This window comes from Lampetra fluviatilis, chromosome 3, assembly GCF_964198595.1.
Source record: "Lampetra fluviatilis chromosome 3, kcLamFluv1.1, whole genome shotgun sequence".
NCBI classification, from domain to species: domain Eukaryota; kingdom Metazoa; phylum Chordata; class Hyperoartia; order Petromyzontiformes; family Petromyzontidae; genus Lampetra; species Lampetra fluviatilis.
Window position 1 is genome coordinate 19,918,598 of NC_136277.1, and position 13,618 is coordinate 19,932,215.

Sequence of the window (13,618 nt, forward strand, 5' to 3'; positions counted from 1 at the left end):
GACTCGTCTGCAGCGAGTCCTCCATTGGACATTTGCAAATGCCATTCATTAATCAGTGTTTGGCTTGTGAAAGGACGCCAGAATTCCAGGAGAAGCCCCACACACGTGAGAGTGTGACACCTTCAGCACTGCCATCGCCTCGCCACATCGCAGCCCAGTACCTTCTACACCTGCCAAGTGCTAATGGTCATCCATCCAAATACAAACCAGGTTCCACCCTGCGTAGCGTCCAACATCTGAATAATTATGTGATATTGACTTCAAGGTTTGCACAATGCATTACAAATAGACTAGAGTATCGTACTGCATTTCACTCGGAGTGGTTGAGTCGTGATACAATGGTTCGTGCACGACGATATAAACCAATACCCTGAGTTAGGTTCCTGGCCATGGCTAAAATGATGATTAGTTTGTGTTTGAGCACCAGGATGTCACAGAGCACTTTACCTCGTGTCTCATCTGAAGCACTTGAAAGAGGACCCCCGGTGGCAGCTGTTCCTGTGGGCACAAGGCAACGCAGCACCTAGCCTGCAAACAGGAATGAGTCTGCCAGCAGGGCGTGATGATTGCTGCTTTGAGTATTCCCATTGCCCGGGCAAACACCAACCTGCTGCAGAAATCCATCATCAGCGACACCACAATCCTCCAACCCGGATCTGACCTACCGAGGAAGATCTGGTCCTCCTCGAATCGGATCCGGACACTCCATGGAAGATGTGAACACTTTCTCCGCAATTGGAAAATTAACGAGAGTCCAGTTTGTGACTGTGGTGCGACGTCTCAGACCGTGCAACAGATCGTGAACGACTGCCCAAATCCGATCATTCACTGTGTAACAAAAACATATTTATTTTTTGTTCCTGGGTAGTAAGTGTTATTTCCTAATTGCTTATGCATCAAAAGTACAGAAAATGGCTATTATTCCCCACAAACTTTGCTTTTGTGACCAGGGCAATGATATTTTGAAATTTACCTATTTTCAATGAGAAAACGTGCATTTGTGTCATTCCTTCACGTAAAGTCCCGGTCACAAAAGCAAAGTTTGTGGAGAATAATAGCCATTTGCTATATTTTTGAGGCATAAGCAATTGGAAAATAACACTTACTACCTAGGAAGAAAAATCCTGAAGCAGTCGAGTGGATATCACATCTCGACATCAAATTGTAATCTGTTGCAATCGCCAAAAATGGCACGCGAAAGAAGAAGTCCCAATTGAGTAACGATGCCGGTAATTTTCGAGAATTTGGGAACTGTATCCGGTGACGTCGCCACGCACAATGGTCCTCCTCTCACGAACGACGTCGTAAACGCGACCACAGTGAAGCGGAAGGCGTGCATCGTTTTAAATGACTAATACACCCGCAGTTGTAATCAGGGCGGCCGTTTGGATTCGAACGGTGAACTTCTGCAACAATTGGCGAGCGCGCAAGAGCTAGGCCGTGTCACCGTCCCACGAACAGCAGTGGTGCGAACCGGTGGTGGCAGGCGTAACAAATGCTACAAATTTTCGCGAAGTATAGAGGGGTGTATGCTTGGGATTACACAGAGATACAAAGAGGGAGAGGGACACATGTCCAAGGGCACACACACCATAGGTTCAAGGGTACACACACAGAGGTCCAAGGGCACACACACACACAGGTTCAAGGGCACACACACACACAGGTTCAAGGGCACACACACACACCACAGGTTCAAGGGCACACACACAGGTTCAAGGGCACACACACACAGGTTCAAGGGCACACACACACAGGTTCAAGGGCACACACACACATGTCCAAGGGCACACATACAGGTTCAAGGGCACACACAGGTTCAAGGACACACACACAGGTCCAAGAGCACACACACCACAGGTTCAAGGGCACACACACAGGTTCAAGGACACACACACAGGTCCAAGAGCACACACACCACAGGTTCAAGGGCACACACACACACAGGTTCAAGGGCACACACACACACAGGTTCAAGGGCACACACACAGGTTCAAGGGCACACACACACACAGGTTCAAGGGCACACACACAGGTTCAAGGGCACACAAAACAGGTTCAAGACGTAATTTTTGGTTGTTTTAGAAATGAAGTGGGCTTGGGCTGGTCGTTTATTTTGTGATTTGTTTACCTTTCCTATCGTTTTTTCCATTGTTTGTTGTAACTTTCGCCCCCAGTGGACGTCTGCGAAAAAAATAGGACCTACACAGCTCATCGGATTTCTCAAGGGAAAATAAAGATTCCGATTCGGAGGTCACGTCGCTCGAAGGGATGACGCCGGTGGGCGAGAAAAACGATGGAGAGGCAGAGCCGCAGTAGAGCACGCGTCGCAGGGGACATCCGCCGACAACCGCGGAGACGGATCGATCAGAGATCGGCTCACGGGCAAAAGCACGGAAGATTTCTGCATCGCGGGACCATGCGAGATGGCAATGGTTTGGGGAGGCCTTCATCCAGCAGTGGATTAATTATGGCCGATGATGATGATTATGATGACGATGACCCTAAATGTCTATTCTTGTAACAGAAAAGCGTGGCAATGCTGTAAATTGATATAAGCCCGAATAAGTATTGGAATTTATTATCATTTTTTAACGTTCTTTTTATCTACCTGAACGAAATATATATTTTTATATATACATTTTTATAAATACATATCTCAAGGAAATATTGTACACAGTTGACAACATCCTACTATACCCATCAAAAACATAATAATTGTCTTTCTGGTCTCACATTCTCCACCTCCCATTCCCACCATCTCCTTCCCTCCTCACTCCCTCTCTCCCTCACTCCCTCTCACTCCCTCTCTCCCTCACCCCCTTTCTCTCCCTCACCCCCTTTCTCCCTCTCTCCCGCTTCCTCTGCCCTCCACCTTGGTGTCCTCTTTGACTCTCCCCTCACTTCTTCCACCCACATTGCCGCAAAGCACTCGCATCTGCCACTTTCCTCTCTTTAATATCTTGAAAATCTGCCCTCTAACTTCACTCCTGGTTCATGCTGTGCTCTTTTCTCGTCTGGACGTCTGTGAAAAAGAGCTTCATAGCTCATCGGATTCCTCCTCCAGTATAAATACATATTCTGATGATGCCTGGACTATGTTTTGGTCTCCCTATCTGCACTCTCACTCCGTTCCAAACTCATATTTAATTCACACTTTACCTCTCCTTCAACTTCACTGGATTCCTGTTTACTATCGCTGTCTTTTCAAATACCTTTCACTCGTCTTTAAATGTCTCCATGGCCTTACCAACCTTATCTTGCCTCTCTCATCTCTTTTATGTCACCTCTCATCCTCTTCGTTCACAATCTTACGTCTCTCTGTCCTTCCTCCCTGTGCCCAATCTGGTGTTTGATCATTCTCCATTCCTTGCACCCCTACACTGGAATACACTTCCCCTGTACATGAGCAGCCCCCTACTCCTTAACCTCGTTCCATTCTCTCTCAAAGCTTCACCTCTTCTCCGTTGCCCATTCCCTTCCTCTCCCCTCGCCCCTCCACTCCGTCCGGCCCCTCGCCCGCCCTTTCGTGACCCCCACGAGTCCTCTCTTGAGGTCACTCATTCCTCGGCCTTTGCATGCCCCTGCCATCTAAATCACTCGATTTGTGTTACCGCTTTAAAAGTGACGTGAAGTGCCTTGAGCTAAGGCGCTATATCAATATTAAATGCGAAGTAGATTTAGTAAAATTACATTACTTTACGGACCTTTTGTCAATCCACTGCTGAATTAAAACCTCGCCCCATGCCCTGTTGGCCATGAAGATACCACGGTGAGTTGCACTGCCCCGAGTGCTTTCTGAGCATGGCTAGCGAGCGTGGTAGATGTGTGCACGTGCACAGCCCTTTTGTCAATCCACTGCTGAATTAAAACCTCGCCCCATGCCCTGTTGGCCATGAAGATACCACGGTGAGTTGCACTGCCCCGAGTGCTTTCTGAGCATGGCTAGCGAGTGTGGTAGATGTGTGCACGTGCACAGCCCTTTTGTCAATGCGCTGCTGGGTGTGGGTCACGCCACATCTGTGTGGGTCGTGTTACTTGACCATACTTCACCATGTTATTCAGTGCGGGTCGGTGACAGGCACAGCACGGTTGGCTACATATGGTGCGAAACAAGTTCACCATCGGCACATATATAAGTATAAAACAATGGAATTGTACATCGATGGATTTGTCTTTACTGCCCACCATGTAGCCCCACAAGCCACATGGCAACCTGTTTTTTCATGGTGGTCTTCAAGCAATTTCCAAGTTACAACCCTGCTGAGCTGACATGACAAGTATTCTTAGGTTTTTTTTCATTAATTTTAATGTTTTACCTACGTGACTTTACCGAAAAAACCTAAGAATATGAATCCTTGCAGTCACGAAAGCTTCAAATCTAGAATTAATGACATGACAAGACCTGGCGCATTCCAGCCGATTAGGTCATGGGCAGATGTTTCTGCCTCTTAGGATTCCTTTTCGAACCAGGCTCCCACCAGGGTTTGAGTTGCATTCTATTGTGGAGCACACTCTATCGTCACTCATAATGAACCAGCATTATTTATAACTGTGGCATAGGCGGTGCGAAAGTGCTTGCTGGCTTGCTGGGTGAAGGAGGATGGTTACCTCGGAGGCTGGTATTGATTTGCAATAGTTGCAGGATCTGTCAAATAGAAAGAAATGATAGCCGGGTGGGGTGGTATCAATAGCATTGGCCATGATCTCTGATTTTGAACTTTGATCTTTGAAATATTAAAAGTGATATTTTGGACTTTTCACTTTCGACATTTTATATACGGACTGCATGAAGAATGAAACACGCAAGCACGCGCGCAGTTTAACAGTATATTTTACAATGTGATACATATACAGGTGGAAAGTCAAAAAAACACATATCAGCATCTTCGCTTGTTTTTTTTAGAAACTGCAGACATGCACCTTGTGGCTTGCCTTTAGGGAACTGTAGAGCTAGCACATAGACACATCCACTGATAAATATAATCCAAATACCTATGGGCAATTTATCAGGATTAACAAAAACAAAGGTTATATTAAGAGATCGTGTTCAATTGTGTTACAGCAACACCGTAGTTCAAACATCACTTGTGTCTAGAAATCATATTTAGATATAAAGAGGAAAAAATAACGTTTGGTTTATTGACCTTTTTGAATTTTTAAGTAAATTTAAGTTTTTTTGTCTCAATAAATTCGTAACACATGCTATTCTTAAATGTGGCCAAAATTTCAAAGATATTTTCAGAAATTCTATAATTTAAACTGTTCATAACTACTTCCAATACAAATAATTTACTTCTATGTAGTAACAATTTTTACACCATTTCTGGGCAATGACATTTCAATATGGCGCTTGTATTGTATTCATTTTTTAAGGCCAGGGCACACAGAGATGAGAAGTGGCATTTTATTCCCACTAGAAAAATAAAGCTCATAAAATATTGAACGTACGTTTGCTATTCAACAGTTATTTGTACGCACACATTGTGTTCATTGGGAAAAGGCAGGGTCACCAAACCACAACTTATTGATTGAAAGATGGTTGCCATTCCGCTTCAACTCTGTAAACAAACGTGGTGAAGGATGAGCAACGATACCAAACAGCAGAAAACAAAAAACCCTTTTCGAAATGCAAGTATTTAATTTTTTTAAAGGAAGCCAACTGACTTGGAGAACCAGCACATTAATTGTATTTAATTAATCGGTTGTAATTTGTCAAAATAGACACCTAATCACGGATGGCTGAATTATAATTGTGTTAATTTACTGAAATATAGTTGTTCCCATGTTCATCATCATTATGCTACTGTTGATATATTGAACGATGCTTGTTTGTCGAACAATTCTGCTTTTAACTTGGAAACTACATTGAACACCGGGATAAATCCCTGTCACATGACTAGGTGATGCTCGATGTGCTGGCCAAAGCTAGATTAAATGTGCGATTAAGCGGTCGAACAAAAGCTACTCTTCAGATTTGCAACGTTTTTGCTTTATATGTTGAACTGAAAGGTAAGTTAAATTAGAAAAATGGTGATCCACAGATTTAGCCATTAAATACAAATTTGGCAGGTGTGACAAAGAATTGCTCATTGCCCTCAGTTCAAATCAATTTGCCTGGATCTAAGTGAAGCTGCTAAACACAATTACAACTGAGCAATATTTGTGACTTTGCCCCCAAATTGATTGAAGATGGGGCATAAGGTGTTGACATAAACCATAAACGTCATGACAGCACTCGATATTATTAAATAGACGTGATGTATTCCAGGTGCTACCTATCTGGTTGTGTGAACTTTGCGAAGCTGGAGTTGGTATTGCCTGCCAATAAACGCAAATGAACGACGAGCCACAGATATCTGTTAGAGAAAACAAACCGCATTTGCAGCACGTGGTGCCATCGCAACAGCGCACTGCAATGCGAGCCGATTGGTGGTAGACCTGAGCATAGCCGTATCTCGGCAACGTATCTGTAAAATATCGTGTGTCAGTGCATCGCAGTAAATTGGAAAATTGTAACAGAAAAGGATTCAAAATGTTAATAACAAACACTTAATGTTGTATCTTGATGTCTGATGTTTACCCACCGGCTTGACAGGTTGGGCTCTAACAAGGGATTAGGTGTACCAACATGAACAAGTGGTACTCTACCTTTAACCCGAGTCATACGCTCCGGCTTATGGAGGTTAGGCTGTTGTGTGGTATTAAATGGGATTAGTGTCAAAAGGAAGATTTCCAAGTAAATCTATTCCATAGCTTACCCTCTAAAATAATAGACGGCTAGGTTTTGGCGTCCTCTGGTCTAACACCGTTTGAGACGAGGCTCAAAAGAAAGCTGTCTCTGGTGTGGACCAATCAATTGCAAGGACAATGCATATATTATCAGAGTATGTTTTTTGTTTGCATTCTGACCACAAGCATTGTGGTTAATGCAGACATGATTCCTTGTAACAGGTTTCAGTTTGGTGTTTTAACATCTTAACGCCTGTTTTGTTGCCAGATAAAAAGGGAAAAACCTATCATCAGGCGGCTAGGTATTAGTATATTTGAGGCTCGACCCCCTAAGTGCATTGTGAAGTATTACACAAGTACAAATACATTGAGGCCTTCTGATCTTTGAAAGAGCAGTCGTGTGTAAATGATTGTGTGTTGCACTCACAGCAGCCAAACATTCAACAAATACAGCGATGCTTCTACGAAGAGGCAGACAACAGGAATTTGTTGGCAATCATTAAAAACATGTTGGATTACAGATATGGCGATGAAATTACAAACATACCACGAACTCTAATCGAGCACTTTGTGTTGTCAAAATTAGAAGGTGTTAAGCTGTTACCTGGATCTTTGCAGCTATATCAGATGGAAATGATGAACACACCATGGCCACCGATGAATAGTGCACAATATAAATTCGGGAGTGGATTATTATTTTCATTACCTAGAAGAAAAAATGTCACCACTTTGCAACTAACCCAATTAAAGTAATTATTGTATGTAAAATGCAAGTAGACTTAAAAGTTCCATCATTTTTTGTTCTTTGCAATCATGGGCTATTTCTTAAAATAATAAATTATTATCTTCTAAGAAAAATGATGTAGTTCATCATGTTGGCTAATTAACATAATAAAATATATGATTTTATACCGGAAGTTATAAGTACATTAATCCATTGGTGAAAAAGTATGTTCTACACAAATTATCTGTCATGGCCAGTGAACCATCATCGAAGAAAACATACAAGGAAGAAAAATCATGAATGCGCATGGATCCTGAATGCGCTTTTCAAACACACGTTTGCCCTCATGAGTATTGAATTAGCGATAATGACGTTACATTCCAAGCCACGCGTCATGTGACGTCGCATGTCATGTGACGTCGCATCACACTTAATGGTGCCGTCGGGAAGCAGGGGCAAGGTGCGCGCACATCACACGTGACATCATCATCTTGGTGGGCACAGATCAACCTTCTTGCGCTGGTTTTCTATCGTCACGTTTTGGTCAGCCCCTTTTTGATCGATTTAGCCGGATTTCTCTCAGGCTAGGTGGCTAATAGCGAGGCAAATTTAAAGTAAGATTTCATACGAATTGGATCAACTTCATGAGATTCATAATGCCTCCCCCCTCCCATTACAGATGGACTGACAGAAATAAAGTATAAATGCTTTCAACCGTAGTCAGGAAGCATTAAAACGAAAGGAAAAAAAAGACGTACATTTAATAATACAGTTGAAGTCCTTTGTTAAATATAGTTAGAAAAAAATGTTGCATTGCATCACATGCCAAGAATAAAAACGATGAAGTGATCTTTTCGTCCTTGTTAGAATTTTCATTTTTAAAAAGACACTGCAGCGGGAAATGTAAGGCTGCAGTGCTGTTACATCAGAAGCCTTAGAAAAAGATAACAAGCTATAACATTACCTAGTTAAAAAAAGTCCACCTGATGTAAAAAATAAACACAATTTATGTTACAAAGTGTCTAAACGTTGTTGTGGGTTTATTTTTACATTTCTTTGTACATTTGAAGTCTCTCATAATCCTAGCAAACCCGGTGTCATTTAAAATTGCAGTCCACATAGCAGGTACCATATTTCAAAATGAATATTTCCATGGTGTCACCAGGTGAGTGCCTGGGTTTCTGCAGGTCACAGAGTTCATGAATCTAAACATCGTTGTGTCGACGGAAGTTTTTGAATGTAGTGGCTCTGGGAAACTTTGGTACGCGCTCTATGTACAGCACCACTTCTTTGGGAAGACTGTGGGGTTGTTAATGGCGTGAAAACAATGCAATTGTCAAACATCGTCAATGTCACCCAACATGTGCTTTCAATCTCTCCGGGAAAATTTTTTTTACAAGTCCGTGGTCGTTTCTTTTCATAACTTAGCCACTGAGATGTTAAAATTCCATGAGACATCTCCACTTGGAAGACCAAATGACTGTAGGTGTCATGGCTTAGCAGTGCATTCAACGATGAAACCAGGCAGGCTCTGTAGAGAACGTTCACAAGAAGAATTCTTGGGCTTCAGCAGGACCTTTGTCTGTCCCAGCTTTTATCCGGATGACCTCCTCCACCTCGTGAGAGCTTTCACAACTGTAACAGAGGAAGGTGGGGGAGCAGCATTAACCCCACGTATTCCCACGCAAAAGGGATGTTGCCATGCTTTAGAATAAATTAATATATATTTAAACGCCGCATATAGTCCACACACAAAAGGGTCAGAAAGCGAATGTTCTTTTACGGCTCGTTAATTTGGCACACAGAGCTTCTTGCTCAGTAAGGTCACACAGGTGTTACAAGTGCAGAGTTAGGTGCTGGGGGAGGCAAGAGAGTGTGGTTGGGGTGCGGTGGGGGGAGGAGGAGGGGGGGTCTTCGGAACCACGTAAATCACGAGAACGTTTCATTAAGGGAATTCCTAGATTCACGGTGCAGCCACGGGCACATGAACACACGGTAAGGTAAAGGTAACACGCTACGTACAAGCATCTGCACGCACGGTTACACAATTCGTTTTTTTTTAATTTACAAATTACAGATTTGGCTACAAGTAATACGCTATAAACATTGCAACTTAAATTTGCACGTGCATTAACTATACCACGAGTATATATACCACACAAGTAGAGTACGTGCGTGTGCATTATACGACACTTGCAACACATGAATGGCGATTGTCCTGCCAGAATGTCAGTCTCAGTTTAAAGGCATGATGCTTTTGGGGCACGAAGCCAGTGTAAGAATTCTAGATTTGAAGTTTTCGTGACTGCAAGGATTCATATTCTTAGGTTTTTCCGGTAAAGTCACGTAGGTAAAAAATTAAAATTAATAAAAGTAAGAAGATTCGGGAGGGGTGCAGGCCTCCGCAGACACCCACCATGTGGCTGCTGCACTGCTGAGAACCGACTGGTAACACAGTGCCATCCGGGGGGGGCGGGGGGCAACTCAACCGCGCTACTGACAACGCAGCCTCGTGCGGGGCGACAATTAAATGACAGTCTCTGGAAGTCTCCCGTCTGTTTTTTTTCTCCCCACACTTATGCTCAAACCTGTACTCAGGACATTGCTATATTGTGCACTTTTGGACCATAGCAACCCCCCCCCCTACAAAAAAATCTCTCGCAAGTGGCGCTGCAATCACTGTCCTAAAATATACTGATACATGTGAAAGGATAAACACGATGGTGGGTGTGGTGAGTTTAACGAGCTGGTAAGCCAGTTCCAATGAGTGAAGATTCACTCTCTATTTTTAATAATACACAGAGCCGGTTTTAAATCGACTCTGTTGTGGTTTGGTTGGAATGCAGTCCTCACTGAACCTTACCGCTTTAGTGGACTTCACATTGTAAGAGAGATTTCCCACTGTAAGTCACTCAGATCTGTGCTTCCTCCCTCGAAGAGAGAGACACATTCCCTCCTGTGTTAGTTCAGCCAATGGGCAATGCTAAAGGCGCCTTTCTGCACATTAATAACCCTCTCCCATTCTCCCACAAATCACACAGGCCCCGTTCTCTCCCAGCAGTGAATTACGCTTCCCCTCCCTCCCACACCGGCTTTACAATATAAACTACTCCTTCGCTTTAGCGCCCTAAGGCTCGACAACGAGGAAGACCACTGTATTCTTTTCTTGCTCGGTTTGAAATCGGAAAATGGTTTTCCCTCTACCACCTTATCTTGTACATTAGTAACAATACACGTTGCATTTCCAGCAGTGTGCACGTGGCGTTCACATAAAAGTGACACACCCCAAGCACATCAGGGTCCCTATCACGCCTGAGTATAGAGGAGGTTGTGGGTTCGATCCCGACACTGAAGCCTGTAAATTTGGAGTTTGCATGTTCTCCCAGTGGTCACGTGGATTTTTCTCCTGGTCCGGCGGTTTTTCCCTTCATATTTGAGAAACATGCATTTCGAGTATTTGGCTGCTATAAATTTCTGCATAAGCCATTTCGCTGAGCTATCATTTGTGGCCAGGTCGCTTTTGAAAAAGAGCTATATATCTCAGTGAGCCTTACCTGTTAAAATAAATATATTTTTAATAGTTTAAACCAGCCAGATGCATTCCACATACGCACTATGAGGCAGGTTCTCAATCAGAAACAATGTTTGTGTTCCAGAGTAACCACATGTGATAGTTATTCTAAATTCGCGTTTATTTTGCTTGTTTTGACTAATTCAGTTCACTACCATACCTTTATTGTTTTTTATTTTACAAAACAGTCCATCGATTCCAATGCTTCCCAAAATATTACCAATTAAGGATTTGAGTGTGCTTGCCGCTAGGAGAGATTTCGATTTTAATACACCAAATAGGAATTCCTTTGGAACTTGCGAACGTAACATTTCACGTGCGATTCATAACATGAACGATGCACAAAACATCGTATCAATAGTTGTTCTTGTTAGGAAGAACACTGCTTCGTTCAGTTTTAACACTCTCACACTTTTAGTTATTCCTGCAAGAATAGATTTAATGAGTACTGTAGTCATGGTTGATGAGTTATCTTCTACTCATTGGTGGTGTCTACTTGTGCAAGTACGTTCCCAAAAAGAGAACATCATGGGTGGGTATCGTACCCAATGCACTGAATTCTATAAATGTTGCTTTCAAGACGTAATCTTCAATCCCATTTTGTGGATAGGCTTCTTGAACTCCCACATCGCAATGCTCAAAGCCCATTGTATTGTTGACTTGCACCACATTGGGATTTTTGCACACAGCGTTTAATACGTTTTTTAAATTTTTGCTGGTTTATTCCAGGATGTTTCTGTTACTCGTCGTTGCTTTAAGATGTTCTGTGTTCATATTTTGTTTGTTGCGGTTGCACCCGACTTAAGAGCCACATGGCTCACAGGGCTATACCTAATAAATGAACTTGAACTTGTAATAACAACCCATTCACAATGCTTTGCCACCTGATTTCTGATGACAACCCGTATACTTGCATGTTGATGCCCCATTCTTTCACCCACTACTCCTGAGGCTGTCATCATACAGTAACTTCCAACGCTCCCTCATAAATCCATATTGTTTCACTGGCTACGCAGATTATAATTTTGTGCATTTAAGGCTAAGTTACTTGCCTGACCTGTTTGGTACAGAATTTGCATAGTGCCAAGTGTGAACTTAGCATTGGCCTAATTAATTATTAATCTCGGATGTGGTGGTCAGGATTGACACACGCCCCACAACCTAGGGGGGCCATTCCCCAGTGTGTTAAGATGTGGTAACTGTTAGTGAATAAAAGCGTGTGGCCTCTAAGAAGTCTACGTCTCCTTCGAGAACATTACAGATGCGCAAAGCATCGTATTATTAATCTGGATTAATAATTAACAATTAGGCCAACTTCCTGTCACCAGTCTCTGATTCTCCAAATGTGAAGATTGGATCAGCTTACTCCGTACAGCCATCGCCGAGTTAATCAAGGCGATAGAAATGTAATTCTATCTCATGTCACGGTATTGGAGTTAGTGATCGAAAGGACATCGAGCGGGAGCCACTCATCTCCGACGTGTGTGAGTTTGATTGACTAATTGGAGGCTCACCTGCCTCTGCTAACCAAGGCTATGATTACTCAGAGTCGCACTGCCCTAATGTGGATGGCATTAGCCTACTGAAGGCTCATCTGCCTTTGGTAATGCTGACAACCCATGGTCTCACTGTCCTGCTGTGGCTGCTATTGGCCGGTATGTATGTTGGACTTCTTTCGCACTGTACGTAGCCAGTCATGCTAAGCAGAGGCTTACTGCATACTTATTTCAAGATTCAAGAGCGAAATCAAGACATGATTGCGAGTATATCTTGCCAACGCGCCCAACCCTATTAGATCCGGCAGTTGATGCAGTAAACACCAGACCTCCAAGATTGATTATTTCCATTGGTAATCTACAATTACCCAGGAAACAACGAACCTTCCAGAGCCATTAATTTTTTTGGAAAGCTCAACATCCATTGTGAGATGGCCAGGAGATGTCAATGGAGCAATAGATTCTTGAATATCTCTCTCTTGAGAGCGTTAAGTGTCACTCCAACTTATCTGTGGGTTTTCTCCACGTACTACGAGTTCATCCCACACGACAGACACTCGTTTAAGAATGGTCCTGGGTAACTAAAGGGTAATGTTTTTGTTATTAGTTGTATTACACTCGAAGTCAACAGAGTCAGTTTAGTCTGCGCCTTCAATGGACTTCCCACTCGCGATGGGGGCATCTTTAATTACGAGACTGGAGAGTTGGAATTATAAAGACAAACAGAATAGCGGTCCATGGAATGTATATTTTGTCTATGTAACCTACTATACAAAGGCAGGTTCCCATACATTATTTGATTGTATTAAAATATACAGAGTACAATGTTACATTGAAAACACTCCACACTGCTTTGTAGAGCTTGTCAAGTGAACGTGAGTGATTTTAGCTGCACTGATTAAGAGCAGGCAAATTGTGAAAGTGTGTACTTTACACAATTTTGGCGAGCAAATTGGAAACTGGCCACCATGGCTGATCTGGCCAACTTCTTCTTTCGTATCGATTAATAACAGCGGATTAAAGATGTAATTTTAGATTTGTTATCCACTCAATTGTCTTTTCAGATGCAGAGTGGATCTCGTCCGTTCCTCCTTT

At 42.9% G+C, this 13,618-nt stretch overlaps 1 protein-coding gene across 5 annotated transcripts in view; it reads right to left on the reverse strand.

The window, feature by feature from the left end:
• Positions 1 to 4,826: 4,826 nt before the first annotated feature.
• SNCAIP (synuclein alpha interacting protein) overlaps positions 4,827 to 13,618 on the reverse strand; it is a 218,232-nt gene continuing 209,440 nt past the window's right edge. For all 5 annotated transcript variants that reach the window (XM_078884680.1, XM_078884691.1, XM_078884688.1 and 2 more), the window contains one exon: positions 4,827 to 9,091. In XM_078884680.1, the coding sequence (XP_078740806.1) occupies positions 9,001 to 9,091 (91 nt within the window). In that variant the 3' untranslated portion in view covers positions 4,827 to 9,000. The remainder of the gene's footprint in view (positions 9,092 to 13,618) is intronic.